This window comes from Scyliorhinus canicula, chromosome 3 (genome assembly GCF_902713615.1).
Source record: "Scyliorhinus canicula chromosome 3, sScyCan1.1, whole genome shotgun sequence".
Lineage (NCBI taxonomy): Eukaryota > Metazoa > Chordata > Chondrichthyes > Carcharhiniformes > Scyliorhinidae > Scyliorhinus > Scyliorhinus canicula.
Genome location: NC_052148.1, coordinates 74,054,435 through 74,080,183, shown reverse-complemented (window position 1 = coordinate 74,080,183; position 25,749 = coordinate 74,054,435). Strand labels below are relative to the sequence as shown.

Below are 25,749 nucleotides of genomic sequence, written 5' to 3'. Positions count from 1 at the left end.
GAAAAGAGCACCCTACCCAAGGTTAACACCTCCACTCTATCCCCATAACCCAGCACCCCACCCAACACTACGGCAATTTGGACACTAAGGGGAATTTTTGTTTTATCATGGCCAATCCACCTAACCTGCACATCTTTGGACTGTGGGAGGAAACCGGAGCACCCGGAGGAAACCCACGCACACACAGGGAGGATGTGCAGACTCCGCACAGACAGTGGCCCAAGCTGGAATCGAACCTGGGATCCTGGAGCTGTGAAGCAATTGTGCTATCCACAATGCAGCCTTTTCTTTACAGAAGATAAGCCCAATGTATATTGGCAGCACGGTAGCATTGTGTTGGTTGGGTTACTGGGTTATGGGGATAGGGTGGAGGTGTTGACCTTGGGTAGGGTGCTCTTTCCAAGAGCCAGTGCAGACTCGATGGGCCGAATGGCCTCCTTCTGCACTGTAAATTCTATGATAATCTATCTATATAATCTACCCTCAATTTAATTCTTGCAGCTCTGGTAACATTCTGTTGCAGAATGCTTGCAGTAAAATCACTGCCGGAAAATGCCTGTACTCCTGAGTAACAGCCGCAAAAAACTCAAAACATGGAACCCTATTCGTCCTTCAGTAATCAACAAATGTTGCCATGTTCAGAAGTTCCCCTGACCCACTAGCCCACAATGCTTTCTTCCAAAGCACTCCAATATTCTACTACATAGGACCCAATGAATAATGGAATCATCCACTGACCTCCCTTCTACACTGTAACCAATCAGCCCATCGTGATGACACAAGCTCTCTACAAAATATATTCACCTAATGCCACACCCATACATTTTCTCCATAGTCCTTTCCAGATAATGATCCTTTTGGAGCGCTATGGTTGAAATCTGCCTCCATCACACTCATGGAATGCATCCCAGATCCTAATCACGTGCCATGGGAAAATGTTTGTTTCTCGTGTGGCCAGTGTTTCTTTTGCCAGTTACCTGAAATCTGTGCTTATGGCTCTTGATCCTTCCATCAATGGGGTCAGTTCCTCTCTACCTACTCTGATTTCCTTATAATCTTGAAGAAGATTATCAAATTTTCTCTCATCATTGTCTTCTCCAAGGACTCCGGTAAGAAAAATTAGGGGTGCAGCAAAAAAAAAAACTTCTATATATTGCGTTTGGGCTGCATTGGAAGGAATGAGAAGTGGTTCAAATGAAGAGGTGGAGGAGCCAGGGTGGTATTTGGAATATTGTAATAAGCAACTCGACAAAGAGATAAAGACATCAATGCATTTAGCAGGCAAACTTTTTGTTGAGTGAATCAGCAGTAGAGCAGACACAGACAATCAACACGTATTCATCGCCAGAAGTAGCTTCTAGTCACATTTGAGCATGTGGAAATGGTAAACTGCATACTTTGTAGCTGGAGTATCTGTGGCCTCTCTTTACCCCAACCTCAAACAGCATGTATGCAAATGATATCTGGCAGGCACAATATGGTCTTAAGGTACATGCACACAACGGTGTGAAAATCACAGCGCTCCAACAAAAATTCTGGTACAGCCACCACCCAATAAACTCAACGCACAAAAAAAAAGAGTCTGGAATGTTCTTTGCAGAAAGTCAGGCTCACAACCCGCCCATTGAACAGAAACGGGGGGGGGGGGGGGGGGCAGCGCAAGGTGGCTTTATCGCAAGAGGAGGAAAGTGCCTGGTGCTGGTGGCTGGCCGGCCGGGTGGGTGGGCAGGTAAACTGCCTCTTGACTTCCCCTCCTTCAGCTGCTCTGCGGCACAGAGAGAGGCAGACAGATAGCAAACCAATACCTCTGCAATCTGCGGGGGGATAAAAGCACCGGGGGGGGGGAAGAGAGAAGATTGCACAAAATATTCAGTGATGTTAAAAGACGGCCGACCCCTCCCCCCAAGTCCATCACCAAGTCCAGTCACGTCTCGCTGCTGTTTCCTTACTACTTTCACCAGTTTCTTTCCGGGGGGGGGGGGGGGGCAGCTTTTAAACGCCCCCCCCCCCCCCCCCCCCAAAAAAAAAACAAGTGAAGCGGGCTGCTGCCTGGCCTTTCCCGGGCTGGGCTGTGGGCCGCAGCCGCCGCACCGAGCGAGCGGCTGGTCGAACCCTCCCTCGGGCAACACCCTCCGCCCCTCCTTTTGAGCGCACAATACTCAGATCCCCATTCCAGCTTCACTTTCCCGGCCAATTAAAACATCCTTCCACATTTGGGGAGAGGGTTAAAAAAAATATAAAGGTAAATATTTGGGGGGGGGGGGGGGGAAACAGACTAATGCAGTCAGCCGCCCGCAAATCTCTGGAGAAAGATTGCTCTCTCTCTCTCTCTCCGAACCGGTCAAGGTGCAGCCATGGGAGGAGGATGCGGCGGTGCCCCCCCCCCCCCCCCCCCCCAACTTTTCAACACACCCCCCTACCCCCCAAATCCCCCCCCCCCCCCAACTTTTCCACACAACCCCCCTACCCCCCCACTTTTCCACACAACCCCCCCTACCCCCCCCCAACCTTTCCACACAACCCCCCCTACCCCCCCCCAACCTTTCCACACAACCCCCCCTACCCCCCCCCAACCTTTCCACACAACCCCCCCTCCCAACCTTTCCACACAACCCCCCCTACCCCCCCAACCTTTCCACACAACCCCCCCCTACCTTTCCACACAACCCCCCCTACCTTTCCACACCCAGAGAACCCCCCTCTACCCTTCCACACCCAGAGAACCCCCCTCACTACCCTTCCACACCCAGAGAGAACCCGCCCCCACTACCCTTCCACACCCAGAGAACCCCCCTCACTACCCTGCCACACCCAGAGACCCCCCCCCCCACCACTACCCTTCAACACCCAGAGAGAGATTGCCCTCCCCACCCTTTCACACCCAGAGATTGCCCTCCCCACTACCCTTCCACACCCAGAGAGATAACCCGCCCCCACTACCCTTCCACACCCAGAAACCCCCTCACTACCCTGCCACACCCAGAGAACCCCCCCCCCCCCCACTACCCTTCCACACCCAGAGAACCCCCCCCCACTACCCTTCCACACCCAGAGAGAGATTGCCCTCCCCACCCTTTCACACCCAGAGATTGCCCTCCCCACTACCCTTCCACACCCAGAGAGAGAACCCCCCCTACCCTTCCACACCCAGAGAGAGATTGCCCCCCTACCCTTCCACACCCAGAGAGACCCCCCACCCTTCCACACCGAGATTGCCCCCCCTACCCTTCCACACCCAGAGAGAGATTGTCCCCCCCACTACCCTTCCACACCCAGAGAGAGAAACCCCCACCCAGAGAGATAACGGCCCCCCTACCCTTCCACACCCAGAGATATAACGCCCCCTACCCATCCACACCCATAGAGATAACGCCCCCCTACCCTTCCACACCTGTAGAGAGCCCCCCCCCTACCCTTCCACACCCAGAGAGAGCCCCCCCCACCCTTCCACACCCAGAGAGAGCCCCCCCCTACCTTTCCACACCCAGAGAGAGCCCCCCCCACCCTTCCACACCCAGAGAGAGCCCCCCTACCCGGAGAGAGCCCCCCTACCCTTCCACACCGAGAGAGCCCCCCTACCCTTCCACACCGAGAGAGCCCCCCCCACCCTTCCACACCCAGAGAGAGCCCACCCTTCCACACCCAGAGAGAGCCCCCCCCCCACCCAGAGAGAGCCCCCCCTATCCTTCCACAGAGAGAGAGATTGCCCCCCCCCCACTACCCTTCCACACCCAGAGAGAGCCCCCCCTACCCGGAGAGAGCCCCCCCTACCCTTCCACACCCAGAGAGAGAGCCCCCCCACTACCCTTCCACACCCAGAAAGAGAGCCCCCCCACCCTTCCACACCCAGAGACAGCCCCCCCTACCCTTCCACACCCCCCCCCCACCCTTCCACACCCCTCCTCCACCCGTCCACACCCCCCCTCCACCCTTCCACACCCCCCCCTCCACCCTTCCACACACACCCCCCCCCCCACCCACCCCCCCACACACCCCCCCCCCCAACCCACCCACCCTTCCACACACCCCCCCCCACCCACACTTCCACACACCCCCCCCCCACCCACACCCCCCCCCCCCACCCACACACCCCCCCCCCCACCCACACCCCCCCCCCACCCACACCCCCCCCCCCCACCCCCACACCCCCCCCCCACCACCCCCACACCCCCCCCCCCTACCCTTCCACACCCGGAGACAGCCCCCCTACCTTTCCACATCCGGATAGAGAGCCCCCCCTACCCTTCCACACCCGGATAGAGAGCCCCCACCCTACCCTTCCACACCCGGATAGAGAGCCCCCCCCCTACCCTTCCACACCCGGATAGAGAGCCCCCCCCCCCTACCCTTCCACACCCGGATAGAGAGCCCCCCCCCCCACCCTTCCACACCCGGATAGAGAGCCCCCCCCCCCACCCTTCCACACCCGGATAGAGAGCCCCCCCCCCCTACCCTTCCACACCCGGATAGAGAGCCCCCCCCCCCACCCTTCCACACCCGGATAGAGAGCCCCCCCCCCTTCCACACCCGGATAGAGAGCCCCCCCCCCCCCTTCCACACCCGGATAGAGAGCCCCCCCCCCACCCTTCCACCCCCGGATAGAGAGCCCCCCCCCCCCACCCTTCCACACCCGGATAGAGAGCCCCCCCCCCCACCCTTCCACACCCGGATAGAGAGCCCCCCCCCCCCTCCCCCCCTTCCACACCCCCTCTCCACACCCAGGATGAATTGAGTTGCTCACTCTTTCCCTGGCCTGCCGCTCGCTGTCCAGCTCCCGCTGTAGCTGTTCAGCCTTCTCCTCCGCTTCATCCGCCTGCTGCTGCAGGAACTGGATTTTTCTCTTGACCGTGTCAATCGTCGCCGAGTTGGAACCAGACATGATTCTTTCCCTCTGCTGCTTCTCCTCCTCGACAGGAACAAAAGGGAAAAAAGGGGAGAGACTCGGCACACACGTCGCGATGCAAACAGATTTGCAGCGAGGGAGGGAAGCAGCTCGCGTCGATCCGGTGGCTGAGCAACCTGGGGCGGGGAGGCTGGGCTGCCAGGTAAGAAAATCAGCAAATTTCCGCACTCTATCTATCCCTGCAAGGGCGTGAACCGCCGGAAATTCCTGCGCACTCTTAACTAGGCAGAGAGGAGGGACTGAAAGAGCGGCCGCTGCTTACACAGTCTGATCCTGCCACTCTTTCCAGCTCCCCAGAAAGAGGAGGAAGTGGAGGCAGCAATGGCTCTACATCAATGAGCTCATTCCGAGGAGGTGTGCAACAGCCTCCCCGACTGCACAAGGACGAGAGGAAATGAGCTTTCCTATACCTTCCTCTGTCCAACCACTCCACAAACCCCCGGCTCGTTTTTATTCAGTTTCCATTCATTTTCCCATGCGGAATGTGTATCAGCTAGGAATGCTCTTTTGGAAGACGGGCCACTCATCCAGGGTGAATTAAAGAGCCGTCCAATTAGCCCCGCACCCCTTAATAGGAACCCTGTAATTCTTTTATTTCAGTCATATATCACTTTTTCACAACGTGCCATTCGCTGCTTCCGCCACCTAAAAAAACTGACCACTGTGTTTTCTGGCAGTAGATTTCAGATCAGAACAATATCATCCTGTTTATCTCTAGTTCCTTTGCCAATTAGCTTAAATCTATGTCCCATGGCCATCAACCCACCCACCAGTTTCTCCTTATTTAGTCTTTTTTTGAACGAGGGGCTAAAAACAGCCATCAAAATTCTAAAATTAAAGAAAATGGTTTAAATCATCTTCTTCTTAGTTTGCCTTCTTTATTGATACATTGGGAAATGATTTGCTAACGTCTCCTCCCTCAGTGAGTAAATTTGGTAATGATATTATCAAACAACACATGAATGTCTATTCTTGGCCTGTGTTGTGGACTGACCTTTGGTTCTGCTCCAGGCTAGGAGGCATAGAAGAAAGTCTTGTTGCTGAACATTATTCAGAGACTCCTGCAGGAATGTTGTGAGGGTGGTTGTGGATCAGGCTTGACTGTGATACCCTCTTCAGTTAGCCAGGCCAACAACTGGGTGAGATGGCAAAAGACAAACATGGAGCTGTACTTCATGATTTATCTTTCAATTTATTTGCTTATCTATTGACAGGATGTGGGTGCCACATTTATTACCCATTGCTAATGCTTGAGAGGATGAAAGTGAGCTGCCTTCTTGAATCGCTGCCAACCCATCTGGTGTAGGTGCACCCACAGTGCTGTTAGTGAGGGAATTCCGTGATTGTACCCAGTAAGGTAAGATAAGGTAAAGTCACCATGGTCCCACGTGACCATAGGGTGCTTTCCTTTTGAGGGGGAGAGCTGACTGGTGGTGATTTAACCTGAGGATCACCACACCTCAGGCAAGGGGCAAGTTTGAATAACCTAACAGTGAAGGAATGGTGATATATTTCCAAGTGAAGATATATATATATAAATTTATATTTATAACATTCAGAATGCTTAGTGGATATCCAGTGCTGGATGAGCAGAAATTTCTTCCAATTAAAGTATTGGGATGATTGAAACCATCTTTTGTGGTCCCCACTCCAATTTCTATTTTTTAGCTACCAACTCCATTCCTCACCTGGCAACAGTCTATTAATAAACCAGATTGTTCGTAATTTAGTACCACATATGACCCTCAGATTAGCTATGGAACTCACATACGCACCATTGCTAAGACTGCCTATTTCCTCCTCTGTAAAATTGCACAACTTCACCCCTGTTTCAGTTAATCTGCTGCTGAAACCCTCTTCATGTCTTTGTTACCTCAAGACTTGACTGTTTTAACATACACTAAGCTGGCCTCCCACATTTTACCCTTTGTAAATTTGAGATCATCGAAAACTCAGTTTCCCATGTCTCAACTTGCACAAAGTCATGTTCGATCATCACCCCTTGTGCTTTCTCATCTGCATTGGATCTCAGTCAAGCAGTGCCTTGATTTAAAAAATGTCATCCTTGTTTTCAAATCCCTCAATGGTATTGCCCTCCTTATCATTGTAGTCACTTCCAGTGCTACATTCCACAAAGATATCTGCACCCTCCAATTCTGGCCTCTTGAGCATCCCAGATTTTGTTTGCTTCACCATTGGTGGCCATACCTTCAGTTGCCTCGGCCTAAAGCTCTGGAATATCTTTCCTACACCTGTCCATCTCACTTTCCTTTTAAGACATTCCTTAAAAGGGCGGCACGTGGCACAGTAGCGAGTATTGATGCCTACGGTGCAGAGGACCCGGGTTCGAATCCCCGCCCGTGTGGAGTTTGCGTATTCTTCCCGTGTCTGCGTGGGTCTCACCCCCACAACCCAAAGATGTGCAGGTTAGGTGGATTGGCCACACTAAATTGCCCCAAATTGGAAAAACCATAATTTGATACTCTAAATTTATGGGAAAAAAAAATAAAATAAAGTTAATGTAAGCATGCTTGTGACACTAATAAGGATTTTTAAAAAAAGACATTCCTTAAAAACTACCTCCGGGGCAGCACGGTGGCCTAGTGGTTAGCACAACCGCCTCACGGCGCTGAGGTCCCAGGTTCGATCCCGGCTCTGGGTCACTGTCCGTGTGGAGTTTGCACATTCTCCCCGTGTCTGCGTGGGTTTCGCCCCCACAGCCCAAAAATGTGCAGAGTAGGTGGATTGGCCACGCTAAATTGCCCCTTAATTGGAAAAAATAATTGGGTAATCTAAATTTAAAAAAAAAAAACTACCTCCTTGGCCAAACTTTGGGTCATCTGATCTAATATCTCTTTATGTGGTCGGTGTCATATTTTGTTTTATAATGCTCCTGTGAAGTGCCCTGGGATGTTTTATTAAGTTAGAAGTTCTATAGAAATGTAAGTGGTTGTAGTCTAGCACCTTTAATGTGCCTTCGGATAAACAGAGTGGGAGTGGTTATAACATTGATGAAAATGTGCAGAGGATATGAGGTCAGAAGTTCTACTTCAGGTCTAAATGTGTTGAAGTTGCAAACAATCTGGTTCAGCCAAAGACATTAAGGATACAAAGATTGGGGCGGAGCCTAAGACAATAGTTTTGGCTTTCCCAATGTTTAGCTAGAGGAAACAAATGACTCATCCAGAGCTGGATTTCAAACAAATGATCTGATCGTGCAGAGACAGAGGCAATTAGATAAATGTGTGATCAAAAAAATAGCTTTTGAGGAGGCTTATGAAGTTGGACATGGACAGTCCACAGAACAACAACGGCAAAAGATGGGATAGGGAGGACACAGAGAGCACAAGCTGCAACCACCAGGGAAAGGTTATTGTTCACAGCATAGGAACCACTGGCAAAGTCATTTTTATTTTTAGCTGTGCCTCTGTGAAGTACCTCAGGATCTTTTATCTACTTAAAGGCACTACATCAATGCAAGTTGTTGTTTATCTGTAATTACCCCAAGAAGGTGGTGGTGGGCTTTTTTTCTGTAATTGCACTGTTTTTCCAATTACGTGACTTGCTAGACCACTCCAAAGGCCATCCAATCACCCACAAATGATGAGATTTATTGAATTCAGATTAATATTTAGTAAAAATTAAACTCATGCATAGCTTTGCTAGTCTGTTAGGATAACTACGACATTACCTTGAAGTGATGGGATCAAATGAGCCATAGAGAGAATTGTAAAAGTGGGTGGATGTTTTAAAATCAATGGGTTGGATTATATGGTGAGGATGGATTCTCCACACCCCAGGGTAAATGTCAGCGGAGGGGCCCACCTCCAGCGGGCTGGCTTGCCCACTTTAATTTTATGGCCTTTAGTTATTATGAAGTGTGGTTTGTGCCACCCGTTCCAGGAGAAAGCTCTGCCTCTAGAGATGCTGGCCAATCAGCAGCTACAATGCCACCAGGAGAGGTGGGCACTGCCAATTCTGCAGATAGGACATCGAAGATGCATTAATCGATATACTGAACGTCCAATAACTCCAGTACCACGCTGGGGCTGAGCTGTCAGGCCCTGGTGAGGCCAATGGGGGACATTGTGGACAGGGCATGGGAGAGGGTGGACATCAGGAGAGAAAATTGGAGAGGGGCCTCTGATTGGCACTGGGGACCTGGAAAGGAGATACATTCTCTCCCCCTTTTCACTGGCCAGCAAACCAGAGGGTCAAATCTGCCAGGTTGCACATTGGGTGCAGGCCACTCCCAACACTGTTTTTAAAAATTATTTATTCATGGGATATGGGCGTCACTGGCTAGGTCAGCATTATTGCCCACCTCTAATTGCCCTTGAAGGTGGTGGTGAACCGCTGCTGTCCAAGTGTTGTAGGTACACCCATAGTGCTGTTAGGGTGCAAGTTCCAGGTGGTGAACTGCTGCTGTCCATGTGTTGTAGGTACACCCATAATTCTGTTAGGGTGCAAGTTCCAGGATTTGGACCCAGCAACACTGAAGAAATGGTGCTATATTTCCAAGTCAGGATGGTGAGTGGTTGCCCTTATCATCTGGACGGTAGTGGTTATGGGTTTAGAAGGTACAACCTAAAGGGCCTTGGTAAATTCCTTGGATGGTACACACCTCTATTACTCCTATTACTGTGCATCAGTGGTTGAGGGAGTGAATGTTTGGATGTGGTCCTGATGGTGTCAAGCTACTTAGAATCCATAGAATCCCTACAGTGCAGAAGGAGGCCATTCAGCCCTTTGGGTCTGCACTGACACTCTGAAAGAGCACCCTACCTAGTCCCTTTCTCCTGCAACCCCACATAACCTGCATATCTTTGGATACTAAGGGGCAATTTAGCATGACCAATCTAACCTGCACATCTTTAGATTATGGGAGAAAACCAGAAAACCCAGAGGAAACCGGGAAGAATGTACAAACTCCACATAGTCAGCCAAGACTGGAATTGAACCTGGCACTGTGAGGCAGCAGTGCTAACCACTGTGCCACCCCTTGAATGTAGATGGAGCTGCACTCATCCAGGCAAGTGCAGAGTATTCTCTCACACTCCTGATCTGTAGACGGTGGGCAGGATTTGGAGAGTCAGGAGGTGAATTAATCACTGCAGGATTCAGAGTCTCTGACCTGCTTTTGTAGCCACGTTATTTGCATGGTTAGTCCAGTTCAGTTTTTGGTCATTGCCAACCCCACAGCACGTTGAAAATGGATGACTTAGCGATGGTAATGCTATTGAATGCCAACAGACCGATGATTAAATTCTCTCTTGTTGGATGTTTATTGCCTGCCACCTGTGTGGTGCGAATGTTACCTGCAACTGGTCAGCCAAGCCTGATATTGTCCAGGTCTTGCTGCATTTGAACATGAACTGCTTCATTATTTGAGGAGTCCCGAATGGTGCTGAACTTTCGGGGGGGGTTCTCTCTCTGGGTGTGGAAGGGTAGTGGGGGGGGGGTTCTCTCTCTGGGTGTGGAAGGGTAGTGGGGGGGGGGCAATCTCTCTCTGGGTGTGGAAGGGTAGTGGGGGGGGGTTCTCTCTCTGGGTGTGGAAGGGTAGTGGGGGGGGGCAATCTCTCTCTGGGTGTGGAAGGGTAGGGGGGGGTTCTCTCTCTGGGTGTGGAAGGGTAGTGGGGGGGGCAATCTCTCTCTGGGTGTGGAAGGGTAGGGGGGGCAATCTCTCTCTGGGTGTGGAAGGGCAGTGGGAGGGGGTTCTCTCTCGGTGTGGAAGGGTAGTGGGGGGGGTTTCTCTCTGGGTGTGGAAGGGTCATCATCAGTGAACATCCCCACTTTTGACCTTATGTTGAAGGGAAGGTAATTGATGAAGCAGCTAAAGATGATTGGGCCGAGGACACTACCTGAGAAACTCCTGCAGTGGTGTCCTGGAACTGGGATGATTGACCTCCAACCACCAGAACCATCTTCACTTGTGCCAGGTATGACTCCAGCCAACAGAATGTTTTCTTCCTGGTTCCCATTGACTCCAATTTTGCTTGGGCCCCTTGATAACAAACTTGGTCAAAAGCTGCCTTGATGTCAAGGGCAGTCACTCTCACCTCAACTTTGGCATTCAGAGGGCAGCACGGTGGTGCAGTGGGTTAGCACTGCGGCTTCATGGCACCGAGGTCCCAGGTTCGATCCCGGTGCTGGCTCTGACCCCGTCACTGTCTGTGTGAGTGTACACATTCTCCCCGTGTTTGCGTGGGTTTCGTCTCCACAACACAAAGATGTGCAGGGTAGGTGGATTGTCCATGCTAAATTGCCACTTAATTGGAAAAAAATAAATTGGGTACTCTAAATTTATATTAAAAATAACAACTCTGGCATTCATCTCTTTTGCCCCAAATTTGGACTAAGGCTGCAATGAGGTCAGGAGCTGAGTGACTCAGTTGGAGCCTAAACGGTGTCAGTGAGCAGGTTATTGTGTAAGTGCCGCTTGATAGCACTGTTAACAACACTTTCCATCACTTTACTGACTTAGAACTTTCAGTTGCTCAGTTTTCTTCTTCAGTACTTCTTTTCTTTTTCGTTTTAAAATTTTGAGTACACAATAATCTTTTCCATTTAAGGGGCAATTTAGCGTGGCCAATCCACCTACCCTGCACATCTTTGGGTGAAACCCAAGCAGACACAGGGAGAATGTGCAAACTCCACACAGACAGTGACCTGGGGCCAGGATCGAACCCGGGTCCTCAGCACCGTAGGCAGCAGTGCTAACCACTGTGCCACCGTGTCACCCCCCCCCCCCCCCCCCCTTCAGTATTTCTTCTGTAAATCTCGGCCTCCTTGTTTATCTCCTCACTTTTAAAAATCTCCTCAAAACCCATCTCCATGATAAAGCTTTCAGTTCCTCCTTCCAAGATAGGTAGCTGGTTCGTACACCTATTTGTGAATTATTTTGGGACATATCTTTACATTAAAGGCAAGCTGTATATGCGAAATGTGGTTGTAATTGTAGCAAAACTTGTATTGGCAGGAAATTCAATAGGAGGAAGAAGAGTCATAGACTCATATTCTGGTATAGTTCCATGTACATTAGCAGCTTTCTTGCAGAGAAAAATTCAAAAGAAAGCACAGACCCAGGCAAACAGGAAACATACAAAGAATAGCAACGAGTGACAAAACAGATACTAGCAGCTACAAAATGGAATTATGAAAAGAAACTCGAAAGGGTTATCAAAATCAATAAAATGTATTTTTGCAATTTTGTTAGGAAAACAAGGGTGGTCAAGAACATTGTGACCTTTTAAACATGGTGACATTATCAATGAAAATATAGAAATGGCACACATGCTGAGTAATTGCTTTGTGTTGGTATTTACACTGGAGGAAGAAGGTTGCAGGCTGGAAATTCCAAAGCAATACGTATTGAATTATGTTGTTCTGCAAGGACCCGTGTTGGGACCTCAACTATTCACCGCATTCACCAACGACTGATTCAAAAGAAAGCCACATTTATATTTGCTGATGACACAAAAATGGCAATATTGTAAGCAGTGTAGAGGGAAACATCAAGTTGCTAAGAGATATTGATAGATTAAGTAAATGGAGAAATGCTTTAGCAAATGGATTTCATTGCAGGCAAATGTAAAGTCATCCACTTTGGGTCTAAAAGGTTAGAACAGCACGGGGGAATACTAGAAACAGAGATCCAGGTACATAGATAAAGAAAATGTCACAAACAGAAAATAATCAAAACCGTTAATGGAATGCTGGCTTTTATATCCAGAGACCAGAATCTAGGGAGTAGAAATCAAGTTTCAGCTATATAGAACCCTGGGTAGACACCATAGAACATAGAGGGCGCGATTCTCCCAAAGGGAGACAAAGTGCCGACGCCGGAGTGAAAACCGGAGTGTTTCACTCCGGCGTCGGAGGCCGCTCCTCGCCCCCTATTCTCCGACCCCCAGGGGGCTAGGAGCGGCGGCGCGTCAATCTCGCGCGCCGGGCCTTGACGCTTGCGTCAAAGTGGCGCCGCCTGAATGACACGGCCGGCGGCGCCTAAATGATGTCACCCGCGCATGCGCAGATTGGCCGGTGCCAACCCGCGCATGCACGGTTGCCGTGTTCCCCTTCGCTGCCCCGCATGGAGGATTGATCTTGCGGGGCGGCAGAGGGAAAAGAGTGCGACTTTCAGAGACGCTGGCCCGACGATCGGTGGGCACCGATCGCGGGCCAGACCCCTCCTAAGCACCCCACTGGTGCTCGATTCTCCCTCCGCCCCCCACAGGCCCCACACGCAGCGGTCGCACGCTGTTCATGCCGGCAGCGACCAGGTGTGGTTGGCGCCGGCGTAGACCGGTCGGATTAGGCAGGCTGCTCGGCCCATACGGGCCGGAGAATCGCCGCTCGACCGGAGAGGGGGGGTCGGAGAATCGTGCCCAGAATTCCTACATTGCAAAAGGAGGCCATTTGGCCCACCAAATCCACACTGAGAGCACTCTACCTATGCCCACTTCCTTGCCCTGTAATCCCACTTAACCTGCACACCGTTGGATAGTAAGGACAAATGTAGTATGGTCAATCCACCTAACCTGCACATTTTTGGACTGTGGAAGGAAACCGGAGCACCCGGAGAAAACCCATGCAGACACAGGGAGAATGTGCAATCTGGAATACTGTAAGAAGTTTGGACAGTACATCTTAGTTAGGGTTTGTTGGCTTAGAAGGAGGTGCAGCATAGATTTACCAGAGTGATGCATGGACTTCAAGGGTCAAATTACGAGGAAAGATTACAGAAACTAGGGATGGTTCTCCTGGAATTTACAAGGTTAATGGTGATTTGATTGAATTTTCAAGCCGAACCAAGGAGTTAGGTCACAGATCACCCATGGTTTTATTGAATAGTGGAACAGGCTTGAGGGGCTAAATGGCCTAGTCCTATTTTTATGCTCCCGGAGAGCCCAGAGCAGCACCAAACAATTTCATTGGAGAAATAGGTGGCTTATTGCAGATTTTTTTCTCATTTCTATTTTATCCCCCTATTTTAGTTTGCTTTGCATTTGAACACTCGCTAGTCACTTGGAGATGTTCACAATCAGTTTAGGCTGAATAACCTTTAAACTGCCCAACCCAGGGAAAATACCTGCTTGTCTTTAACTGACAATTCCCTCCATGGAATACCTGAGTAACTTGCTGAATCACAGATTTAATGTTCTTCCTATGTCTATGAAACAGCTCACTGGCATTCTAATGTATGCTGCTACTCTCATCAAGGATCCCCTGCTAAAAAAGGTCTGCGACCAGCTCGTACTGGCCTCTGGAGCCAAGGTAAACCGTGGAAAGTGCGAAGCTATGTTCTTTGTGAACTGGGTTAACCAATCTTTTGTCCGCTTCATCATTAGGTCAGATTACCTAAAGGTTCTATGGATATGGTTCAGAGCTCCTGGGCATCTGCCAAAAACTGGGAGGAGCATATTGTCAAGGTAAAGCAGAAAGTAGGCTATAGGAGCAACGCTTCCACTCTAGAACATAGAACAGTACAGCACAGAACAGGCCCTTCGGCCCTCGATGTTGTGCCGAGCAATGATCACCCTACTTAAACCCACATACCCGTAACCCAACAATCCCCCCATTAACCTTACACTACGGGCAATTTAGCATGGCCAATCCACCTAACCTGCACATCTTTGGACTGTGGGAGGAAACCGGAGCACCCGGAGGAAACCCACGCACACACGGGGAGGACGTGCAGACTCCACACAGACAGTGACCCAGCCGGGAATCGAACCTGGGACCCTGGAGCTGTGAAGCATTGATGCTAACCACCATGCTACCGTGAGGCTACTGTGCAGGCAAAAGCCTGGTCATCGGGTGTGAGGTACTCTCAACTGTACATGGTGCAGGTCTGGCCCATACCCTGATCCTGCCTCACAGCAGTCACCCAAGCCATCTTCAAGTTCATCTTGAGATCCAAAATTGATCGTGTCTGAAGGGAAACCATGCACAAATCTCCAGATAAGGGAGGGAGAAACATACCCAATGTCGCCTTAATCCTACTGCATCAAGCTGAGCATAGATCCCTGGTATGCAAACACCCGCTCCCGGGACTAAGTGCCCGCGCCGTCGTGAACGCTGTCGCATTTCACGACAGTGTGACCAGGCCCCGGGCACGACCTATTCTGGCCCCCTCACCAACATGGCACCAGGGTTCTGGGGGCCCGGGGGGGGAGAGGCCGGCCCGACGATCGGTGGGTCCCGATCGTGGGCCAGACCCCATCGGAGGCCCCTCCCCGGTGAAGGAGCCCCCCCCCCCCCCCAGCGTTCCCGCATAGTTCCCGCCGGCAGTGACCAAGGGTGAACAGCGCCGGCAGAACTGTCATTTTTTTCACCGGCCGCTCGGCCCATCCGGGCCAGAGAATCGCCGCTCGCCGTTTGGGGTGATTCTCCGAGCGGCCCGGTCCGATTCTCGCGTCGCTGGTTTCGAGGGGGTGGGAGAATCGCGCGTGGGTGTCGAGGCAGTGTGGCGCGACTCGTACGGCGCCCCGGCGATTCTCCCACCCGGCGTGGGGGGGGGAGAATACAGCCCCAAATGTCTCTATGTACTGAGGTCCCACCTGTCCCCAGTGTTGCAAAGGAGGGCTCTGGCCATGTTGCCGCGGAACACTCCAAGTAGTTGGACGTGCCATATCACCTGCCCCTCATGGAAAAATCTGTGAAGAAGAATCATAGAAGGCCTCTCCTTCGATAGCTCAGCTGATACAGAGGAGGACTGTAGATAATTAAAACTGACATCCTTCGGTCGTTGGTTCAATTCCGGCTCGAAGGAAGCCTCCCTTCTCTTGGGCAGCACGGTGGCTCAGTGGGTTAGCCCTGCTGCCTCATGGCACCAAGGTCCCAGGTTCGATCCTGGCTCTGGGTCACTGTCCGTGTGGAGTTTGCACATCCTCCCCGTGTTTGCGTGGATTTCACCCCAACAACCCAAAGATGTGCAGGCTAGGTGGATTGACGATGCTAAATTGCCCCTTAATTGGAAAAATGGATTGGGTACTCTAAATTTTTTATTATAAAAGAAGAATCATAGAATTCCTACAGTGCAGAAGGAGGCCATTCAGCCCATAAAGTCTTCATCGACCCTTGGAAAGAGCTCCCTACCTCGGCCCACTACCCTTCCCTATGCCTGTAACTAGGGGCTAAATTGCAAGGCCAATCCACCTCGCCTTCATATCTTCGGACCGTGGGAGGAAACCAGAGCACCTGGAGGAAACCCACTCAGACAGGGGGAAAATGTGCAAACTCAACAAATGGTCACACACTTCTTTGTGGAATGTGCCTTTGCAAAGAACGTCTGGAGAGATGTTGTGGTATTTGGTCAAGGTTCATCCTGAGAAGCTCGGTGCCGCAAGACTCTGTTCTCTATGGGTGGTACCCAGGGGCGCACACTGAGACAAACATCAACTGCTGCTGGAGGGTCATCAACTCGGTGAAAGTCACTCTTTGGTCTGCCTGAAACCTGTTGATCTTCCAGTGTAAAGAATTGCCCTCAGCCGAGTGTTGCAAACTGGCACTTTCCAAGGTCCAGGACTATGTGCTGTGGGATACATTAAAGCTTGGGGCAGCCACCACCAAGATGCAACGGGGAAAGGCCATTGTGTAAAGCCTTTCATCTAATATACACTGTGGGCTGGTAAATGTGTAAAACCCCTTGGACTGTGTGTTTAATCCTAAACATATGTTACTGTACTGAAGCACCACAGAGTCCAATGTGACTGCGTATATAGTTTGAAAAGAATTCTACTCTCTAATGAAAATATTAAAATGTATATAAAGTTCTCATTACTAAGGGGCAGCACGGTGGCACAGTGGTTAGCATTGCTGCCTACAGCGCTGAGGACCCGGGTTTGAATCCCGGCCCTGGGTCACTGTCCGTGTGGAGTTTGCACATTCTCCCCGTGTCTGCGTGGGTTTCGCCCCCACAACCCAAAGATATGCAGGTTAGGTGAATTGGCCACGCTAAATTGCCCCTTAATTGGAAAAAATAATTGGGTACTCTAAATTAAAAATATATATTTTTTTTAAAGTTCTCATTACTGAATTGAAGCACCTCAGAGTGCATCTTGACCTCTGGACAAAATATGAATATGATTGTTACTGTTGTAACAATTTGAAATGTTTTTGCAATGTTCCTTTCAGAGATATTATGAATAAAGTATATTTTTGAAAAGAAATTATGTCAATAGGAATCAATGGCTAGAATCATACCTCGCAAAAAGATAAATGGATGTGGTTATTGGAGCCCTATTATCTCCGCACCAGGACATCGCTGCAGGAGTTCCTCAGGATAGTATCCTGAGCCCAGCCATCTTCAACATGCTTCATCAATGACCTTTCCTCCATCAGAAGGTCAGAAGTTTGCAGATGATTGCACAATCTTCAGCACCATCCATGACTCCTTAGATACTGAAGCAGTCCATATTCAAACGCAGCAAGACCTGGACAATATTTGTCTTAGCTGACAAATGGCAAGTAACATTCACACCACACAAATGCCGGGCAATGACCATCTCCAGCAGGAGCCAGTCGAACCATCTCCTCTTGACATCCAACAGTATTCCCATCACTGAACCCCCCCCCCCACAATCCACAATATTCTGGGAGCCACCATTGACCAGAAACTGAACTGGACAAGCCATGTGACTACAATTCCCAGAAACTGGGAATTCTGTCGCAAGGAACCCACCCCCTGATTTCCCAAAAGCTTTTGGTCTGTAAGGCTCAAGTCAAGAGTATGACAGAATATGTCCTATTTGCCTGATTGGGGATGGGGGCACAGCTTCAGAAACAATCAAGGAACTCCACGCTATCCAGGTCAACGCCACCCACTTGATCAGCACTACATTCACCATCTTAAACATTCACTCCCTGCGCCACCAACACACGGTGGCACCCAGTGGTTATGGCCTCCTAAACTCACAACCTCTACCACCCAGGAAGACAAGGGCAGTAACCCTTGGCCATCTGTGCTTTCCCACCAAGTCACATCCCATCCTGACATATCGCCATTTTTGCATTATCACTGGGTTACACTCCTGGAACTCTATTCAGAAGAGCATCATTACAGCACAGAGGGAGACCATTCAACCCATCAAGTCCATGTTGACTCTGTAGAGCATCCAGTCAGTCCCATTCCCCTGCTCTATCCACATAGGTCCGCAATTTTATTTCCCTCAACCATCCAATTTCCTTTTGAAATCTCCACTTCCACTTGTAAGGTGTACCACCAACACTATCTGCAGCAGTTGGCTCACCTCCACCTTTCCAAGGGTAATTAGAGATGGGCAATAAAGGTTGTTGCCTACCACATTGGAATCCCATGAATAAACTGGGAAAAAAGGAGAAATATTCCCTTAATTGGCATTAGAGCAGATTCAGCAGCTGCATGTGGACTTTTTAAAATGGTCTGAGGTATAAACTGGTTCACTTTTTCTCAGCAGCTTCAACTAATTCAAACATTGGCCAAGCCATTGGGAATTAATCATAACTCAACATTACTGACATTTCTAGCATGCCACTGAAAACAATGGAAATTCCAGACCGGTTTAACTGGGTTAAGATAGGCAGGATTTAAACTTCAGATTCTAGTATGGCTAGTTATTTATCCTGGGACAGTACTTCATTCAGCTACCCTGTGGAACTGCATCTTTTCTTCTTGAGCTGTTTATCTAGCAACATGAAGACATTTTGGAATACACGCTTCTGAATCCGTAAACTACGTCAGCTAAATCCGGTTCTAGACTTTCATGTCGAGTAGCAAGAGGAGGGAAGTTCCAGTCCCTCCCTCTGCTAACCTTATTTTCGGCAGCCATCCACTGTCTCTGGGTCTGGAAGGCTTCCAAATCCAGACCAGATCCCAAGGATCTTGCTGAAAAGTGAATTTATGCACATCCATTAAACAGCCTATTGACAAATGCTGTGATCAATTTAGATAAACGGATACCATTGTATCTTATATTGGATTAGTGCTATCCTGAGCAAGAGAGAGAGCAGGTTAAATGTTCCTACCAGTTCTATTATGCTTCAGAGCACGTTGTGTGCAAGAATAATAATCAATAAAATGATCAGTTGAACAGCAGAGAGATTTTGAAGCTATATCATACAGTGATACTCTATGCTGGGAAGCTTATCAACAAATTGAATCCTGGCACACATGTAAGAGGAAATGACTCATGTTTATAGATGATGAATCACTGAATTTAATGATATCTTAGCTTGTTGCTTCAACATTTGTAGTAAATTTCCTTCTTGAAAGTAAACCTACACAAAAATTCATAATTCTAGTTAAATTAACAGCTACTCCAGCCTCTCACAACAATATAAAAGCAAATTACTCCCGATGCTGGAATTTGAAACAAAAACAGGAAAAAGTGGACAATCTCAGCAGGTCTGAGAGCATCTGTGAGGAGAGAAAGGTGTTTTGAGTCTGGATGATTCTTTGTCAAAGCCTTTCTGTCCTCATAGCCACCACTTCCGATGATCCCTTTATTTCGTAAGAGATGTGAAGCAGTTATTTGCACTATTTTTCATGATTTCAGAATACTCATCCTCCTATCAGACGGAGAGCATTTTAAGAGGTAGAAACAGGGAGAAAGGATTTGAGGCTGGCAATGAGAGGACAGGAAGTGACTTGAAGTGAACATCAAGTGGGTTGAAATATAAAAGGGTTAGGATAGTGATGGAACCATCAATTCACCAGACACGTGTTGCCGATGTGAATCTAGGCTTTAATCGACTTACTTCAGAGCCAGCCTGTTACCTGTCGATGAACTCGTAGTGACCCAGGCTGACTCTGTACACGGGTAGTTATACAGCTGCACTAGGGGGAGGAGTCGTGGGCGGAACCAAGGGTGGAGCCCAGTACAAGTTCCTAGGTGCTCCCAGCGCTACTCCCCCTAGTGGTAGGACAGCGCTACTACGCTTACAACAGTGTGAATTAACATATATATTAACATATATTACATTCACCACAGATAGATATGGAGCAGACAGGAATGCCAGAAGGGGTTAGTTTGTAGTTGACTAGGCAAGCCTGTGGTAGCATGGTTTTGCTTCACATCAACTAAAATTACTTTAATCTAGACCTCAACTGCATCGATTTCGTGCCTCAGGGCCCCGAGGCCTCGGGTTCCATCCCAGCCCCGGGTCACTTTCCATGTGGAGTTTTCACATTCTCCCCTTGTCTGCTTGGGTCTCGCCCCCAAAACCCAAAGATGTGCAGGGCAGGTGGCTTGGCTACGCTAAATTGCCCTTAACTGGGGAAAAAAACATTTATTTTGTTTTTTAAATTTAGAGTACCCAATTCATTTTTTCCAATTAAGGGGTCATTTAGCGTGGCCAATCCACCTACCCTGCACATTTTTGGGTTATGGGGGCGAAACCCATGCAAACACGGGGAGAATGTGCGAACTCCACAAGGGCAGTGACCCAGAGCCAGGATCGAACCTGGGACCTCGGTACCGTGAGGCCGCAGAGCTAACCCACTGCGCCACCGTGCTGTCGTCGAAAATTTTTTTTTTTAAAACTGCAGCAATTTTACAATTTTCAGTTTGCTCAATTTCAAAGTTTACCGATGATACAAAAACTTGGAAGCATTGTGAACAGTGAGGAGGATAACACAGAACTTCATAAAGGGCACAGCCAATTTGGTGGTGGACAAGTGGCAAATGAAGTTCAATGCAAAGAAATGTGAAGTGATCTAATTTGATAGGAGGAACATGGAGGGACAATAGACGTGATTTGCTGGCCTCGACGCACCCAACCTGGTGTCATGACAAGGCCATTGAATCTCGTGAGATTCGCAACACTTTGAGACGTCGCGCGAGATTCAACCGACCCTCGTGAGACATCATGATCTGGATCTTGCTCTTACTGAGTAAGATCCAGATATGCATATTTAAACAAGCCATGAGGCTAATTTAAATATGTGTTCGCCTAGGACACCGCTCCAGAGCACAGTTTAGTATTGGTCCACAGAAATATGGACCAATCTTCTCAATCCAAATTACACACATTTGAAAAAAGAGGGTGGAAGCACCGCTGGGGAGGTGGTCACCCAGGCCATTAGAGACCCCGGATGGTTGGGCATTGGGTAGGGTGGTACCCTGGCACTCCTGATGGCACCCACCTTGGCAATGCCAACCTGGCACCTTGGCACTGTCACCCCAGCATGACACTGTCAGGGTGTCCAGGTGGCACTACCAGATTGGAAGGGGCACTGCCAGGATGCCAGGCTGGCAGTGCCATGTTCCATGGTACCCATGGTGGATGCCAGGCCTGGGGGTGCCTTACCCATAAGAGGTGGCGTGAGGAGGGGCTCAAGGACCCCAGAACAGGTAAGTTGGGTGAAGTGGGGAGAGGGGTCCAGAGGCTCTGGTGGGGTTGCTGAGGGGGATCAAAAGATCAGGGCTGCCTTTAAAAATGGCGCCCTGATCAGTGAATAGGAAATGGCTAAAGTACAGCATCGACAGGGCATTCCTCGCCGAGGGCAAAAAACATCAAAGTGCCGTTGAATAGCAAGGTCTTTCTCACACCCCACCAAATGTGCCCAAAACCGGACTCTGCAATATTTTGATTGAATTGCGTCCAATATAAAAGAATGGATACAACTCCAAAAGGGTTTCAGGAACAAACCAGCCTGGAAGTATATGGGCACAAGTGGCAGGACAGATTGAGGGAGCAGTTGATAAAGCATACTGTATCCTAGGCTGTATTAATAGAGGCATAGAACAAGAAGGTTATGTTGAACTTGTATGCAACATTAGTTTGGCGTCAGCTAGAGTACTGCGTCTAGTTCTGGGTGCTGAACTTTAGGAAAGATGTGAAGGCATTGGAGAAAGCACAGAAAAGATCATGAGAATGGTTCCCGGGATGAGGGACTTCAACTATGAAGTCTGGAGAAGTTGGGATTGTTTTCCTTAGATAAAAGAAGGCCAAGAGGAGATTTGATAGAAGTATTCAGAATCATGAGGGATCTGCATAGAGTAGATAGGGAGAAACTGCTGGCACTCATGAAAGGGTCAAGAATGAGAAGGCGGGCAGCACGGTGGCACAGTGGGTTAGCCCTGCTGCCTCATGGCGCCGAGGTCCCAGGTTCGATCCCGGCTCTGGGTCACTGTCCGGTAGAGTTTGCACATTCTCCCAGTGTTTGCGTGGGTTTCACCCCCACAACCCAAAGATGTGCAGGGTAGGTGGATTGGCCACTCTAAATTGCCCCTGAATTGGAAAAAATGAATTGGGTACTCTAAATTTATGAAAAAAAGAATGAGAAGGCACATATTGAAAGCAATTGGCAATAAAGGAAAAGTGATATGGGAAAAAACTCACATCGAGTGGTTAAGTTCTGGAATGCACTGCCTGAGGGTGTGGTGAAGCTAGATTTAATCTAGACATTCAAAAGGGAATTAGACTGTTATCTGAAAAGGAATAGTGTGCAGGGTTATGCAGAAAAAGGTGGGTGAATGGTACTAAATGAATTGCTCATTCAGTGAGCTGGTGCAGACATAATAGACAAAATGGCCTCCTTCTTTGCTGTGAAGGTTCTGTAATTTCCCCCTGGTGAATTTCAAAATTATTCCCAATTCTCCAAAGTTTAAGACATTGATGTATATCAAAAACAGCAGTGGTCTTAGTTCTGAACTTTAGACAACTCCACTGAAAACTTCTCTACAGTAAGAAGTCTTACAACACCAGGTTAAAGTCCAACATGTTTATTTTGAATCACTAACTTTCGGAGCACTGCTCCTTCCTCAGGTGAATGAAGAGGTGGGTTCCAGAAACATATATATAGACAAAGTCAATATATATTTTGTCTATATATATGTTTCTGGAACCCTGGGACTTGGTGTGGTAAGACTTCTTACTATGCTCACCCCCGTTCAACGGCAGCATCTCCACATCATATTTCCCTATAGTCCATGAAACAGCTATTCACCACAACTCTGCCTTTTTCTATTCCTGAGCTAATTTTGTATCCATGCTGCCACTGCTCCTTTTATAGCATGGGTTTCAATTTTGCCAACAAGCCCCTCATGATACATATGAAAGTTCATATAAATATCGACTGTACTCCTTTCATTTCTTCCTTCATCAAACAAGTTAGTCAAACATGATTTTCCTTGAACAAATCAATGCTGGGTATCATTCAGAAATCCATGCTCATCCAAGTGACTGTTAATATTTTCCAAGATTATTGTTTCCAAAAGCTTCCCCGCCACCAACATTAAACTTATTAAACTGTATTATCCTTCTCCCATTTTTTGAATAAGGGTCCTCCAGTGTCATAGCAATAATCAAGAAGTATTGGAAGTTGATGCTTAGCACCCAAAGAACAAAGGAAAGTACAGCACAGGAACAGGCCCTACAGTCCTCCAAGCCTGCACCGACATTGCTGCCCATCTAAACTAAAGTCTTCGACACTTCCGGGGTCCGTATCCCTCTATTCCCATGAAACATTTACCTTTACTTCCCTCAGCATCCTCAAATGCAAATTGACAAGAAAGCTAAAAGGAATTTAAAACAAAATAAAAGTAGCTCCTGTGGTCAGATTCAATTAGCATTTTCCTTTGGGTATATTGTGGCAACAGCAATAATTTAAAATGGAAGTTTAAATCTATGATAAAATGGAGATTGCGTGGACAATCCCACAGGAAAAGCAAAAATTAGACAGTTTGCTATCTGTGGGTCAGGGTCAGAAACCTCGTGGTTCAAGAAAGAGCCTGGGAAAAGGTCACCCAGTCACTCTTTAGACCACAATGAGTGCATTCCTTATATGGAACTGTGGAAAAATAGAAACATTTTTGAGTCTCAAAACTGGAGCAGAGGATTTTTATAGCAAGCTGTGTTTCAGGCTGCCATTTACTTCAATTGATGGTGTGTATTAATTCTTCTACTCAAACTTGTTTTACTTATTTGCAATAGGTACAGAAGATTCTGTGGATACAGCTGTGTGTTATCTGCAAGAACTGCCAGTCTGACATTAAGTGCCTGTTGAATGTAATTGTCTGATGGTATTCATCTGTTTATACATGTTAGTGGATATATGTCTATGTAAGCAATCTTGGACAATCTTGAAGGGTTTATTCTGTTTCACAAAATCGTAGATTTTGTATATCCAGGCCAGAACAGGTTCATCTGCCTTACACACATTAGACGAACCACTACACCAATTATGGGTGCACTTTGACTGCTCAGTATTTGGAAAACCACCAACAATGTCTTTAAACTTTGCACTGAATTAATTTTTGTGCCAGAGTTTGTAGGGTTGTATACAGTGAAAATCCACATGGACCCCACGTCAGCACCCTGTATGACAATTTCATCCCCAGGCAGACAGGTGATTAAGCTGAAATCCTTTCTTTTGTAGTTCCTTCATTACTGCTTAGGATATATCCTAGAATTCCATACATAATGTCATTTTGGGAGTATTATCACCACAAGGACATCAGCAGTTGTCCCTCAGGGTAACCTGATATGGGGAATAAATGCAACCCTGCCAGCATTTCCCCTGATATTTTTTTTATTTATTCTTTCATGGGACAAGGGTGTCACTGGCAAGGCCAGCATTTGTTGCTCATCACTAGTTTTACTTGAATTGAGTGACTTGCCAGGCCATTCCAGAGGAGCAGTCAAGAGTCAACTACATTGCTGGACATGTCGGCCAGACTAAATAAGGATGGAAGATTTACTTCATTAAAGAACATTACTGATCCAGATTGGATCAGTATATCGCTCAGGCAACCATTTACAATGTCAGCTAGCGTACAGACAAGAAAGGGATGCTGGGTGGTTAGTCATTTAACGGGAATAGGATCAAGCAGACCCTATGAATGTGGAGAAGGCATATGTCATGTTTCAGTTTATTATGAATTTCCAGTCAATACTTTCAAAACTAGACATACACAGACTATTAAAATGGCCACTGCAAGTCATGTGACCTTTACCATTTTGAGCTTCAGCCAGTCCTAATCTGAAGTGAATACCTAATTAAAAATGGACATTCATAGTAATCCAAATAATTTACACATTCCTTTGATAAAGGTGTATCAATGCAAAAGAACTACAGCATTCCAGCTGACTTGACTCTCTGTTTCACTCTGGACAAATGGGAACATTGAAACTCAATGTGGGTAAGACAGATGTGATTGGATCCTGTCAACCTTCCATTGTATTATGATAGTTCCCTGATCTAGACTAGACTGTGTGAACCTCAAGATGTCAAACAACTCAGGCTGATTGGAATCAACATAAACACAACCGAGGCAGCACGGTGACACAGTGGCTAGCACTGCTACCTCACGGCGCCGAGGTCCCAGGTTTGATGCCGGCTCTGGGTCATTCCTCCTGTGGAGTTTGCACATTCTCCCTATGTTTGCGTGGGTTTCATCCCCACAACCCAAAGATGTGCAGGCTAGGTGGATTGGCCACGCTAAATTGCCCCTTCATTGGAAAAAACATAAACACAACCCTCTTGTTTGCAAAAGGGATTTTGAACTTGTGGAAGTCACATAATTAGTAACCCTTTTTGCAGTCTGCTTTTAAACAACAAGAAGCTGCTTGCAGAAACAGACTTTCACCAAATGCCACTGAACTGGCTGCAAGTGCCCAAGCAGCTACGGCAATATACAACAATACTCTGAGTGTGGGAGATCTGACCCGAGAGAAGATTTTGGTCAATTTGTTCTGGATAAAGTTCACCTAAGAGCAAAACTCCTCAAAATTTGAATACAAGAACCATCACTGTCTGTTGCAATCCCTTGCTTTACAAGAACTTCACAATTTTAAAGCATCAACGACACTTGTCACAAAAGAGGTGAAGATAATTATAAGCTGTAACAGCATATTACCTTCAA

The 25,749-nt window shown here is 48.1% G+C and overlaps 1 protein-coding gene across 7 annotated transcripts in view; it reads right to left on the bottom strand.

The window, feature by feature from the left end:
- The window catches only part of LOC119962736 (tropomyosin alpha-4 chain-like), a 156,679-nt gene that overhangs the window by 97,860 nt on the left and 33,070 nt on the right, over positions 1-25,749 (bottom strand). Inside the window, exon 1 of one of the 7 annotated variants that reach the window (XM_038790741.1) lies at positions 4,742-5,294. The exons of 3 other annotated variants lie outside the window; for them this stretch is intronic. In XM_038790741.1, coding sequence (XP_038646669.1) covers positions 4,742-4,879 — 138 coding nt within the window. In that variant the 5' untranslated portion in view covers positions 4,880-5,294. Of the gene's footprint in view, positions 1-4,741; positions 5,295-25,749 lie in introns of those variants that run through there. 3 more of the 7 variants (XM_038790739.1, XM_038790738.1, XM_038790737.1) reach the window with 3 other exon arrangements.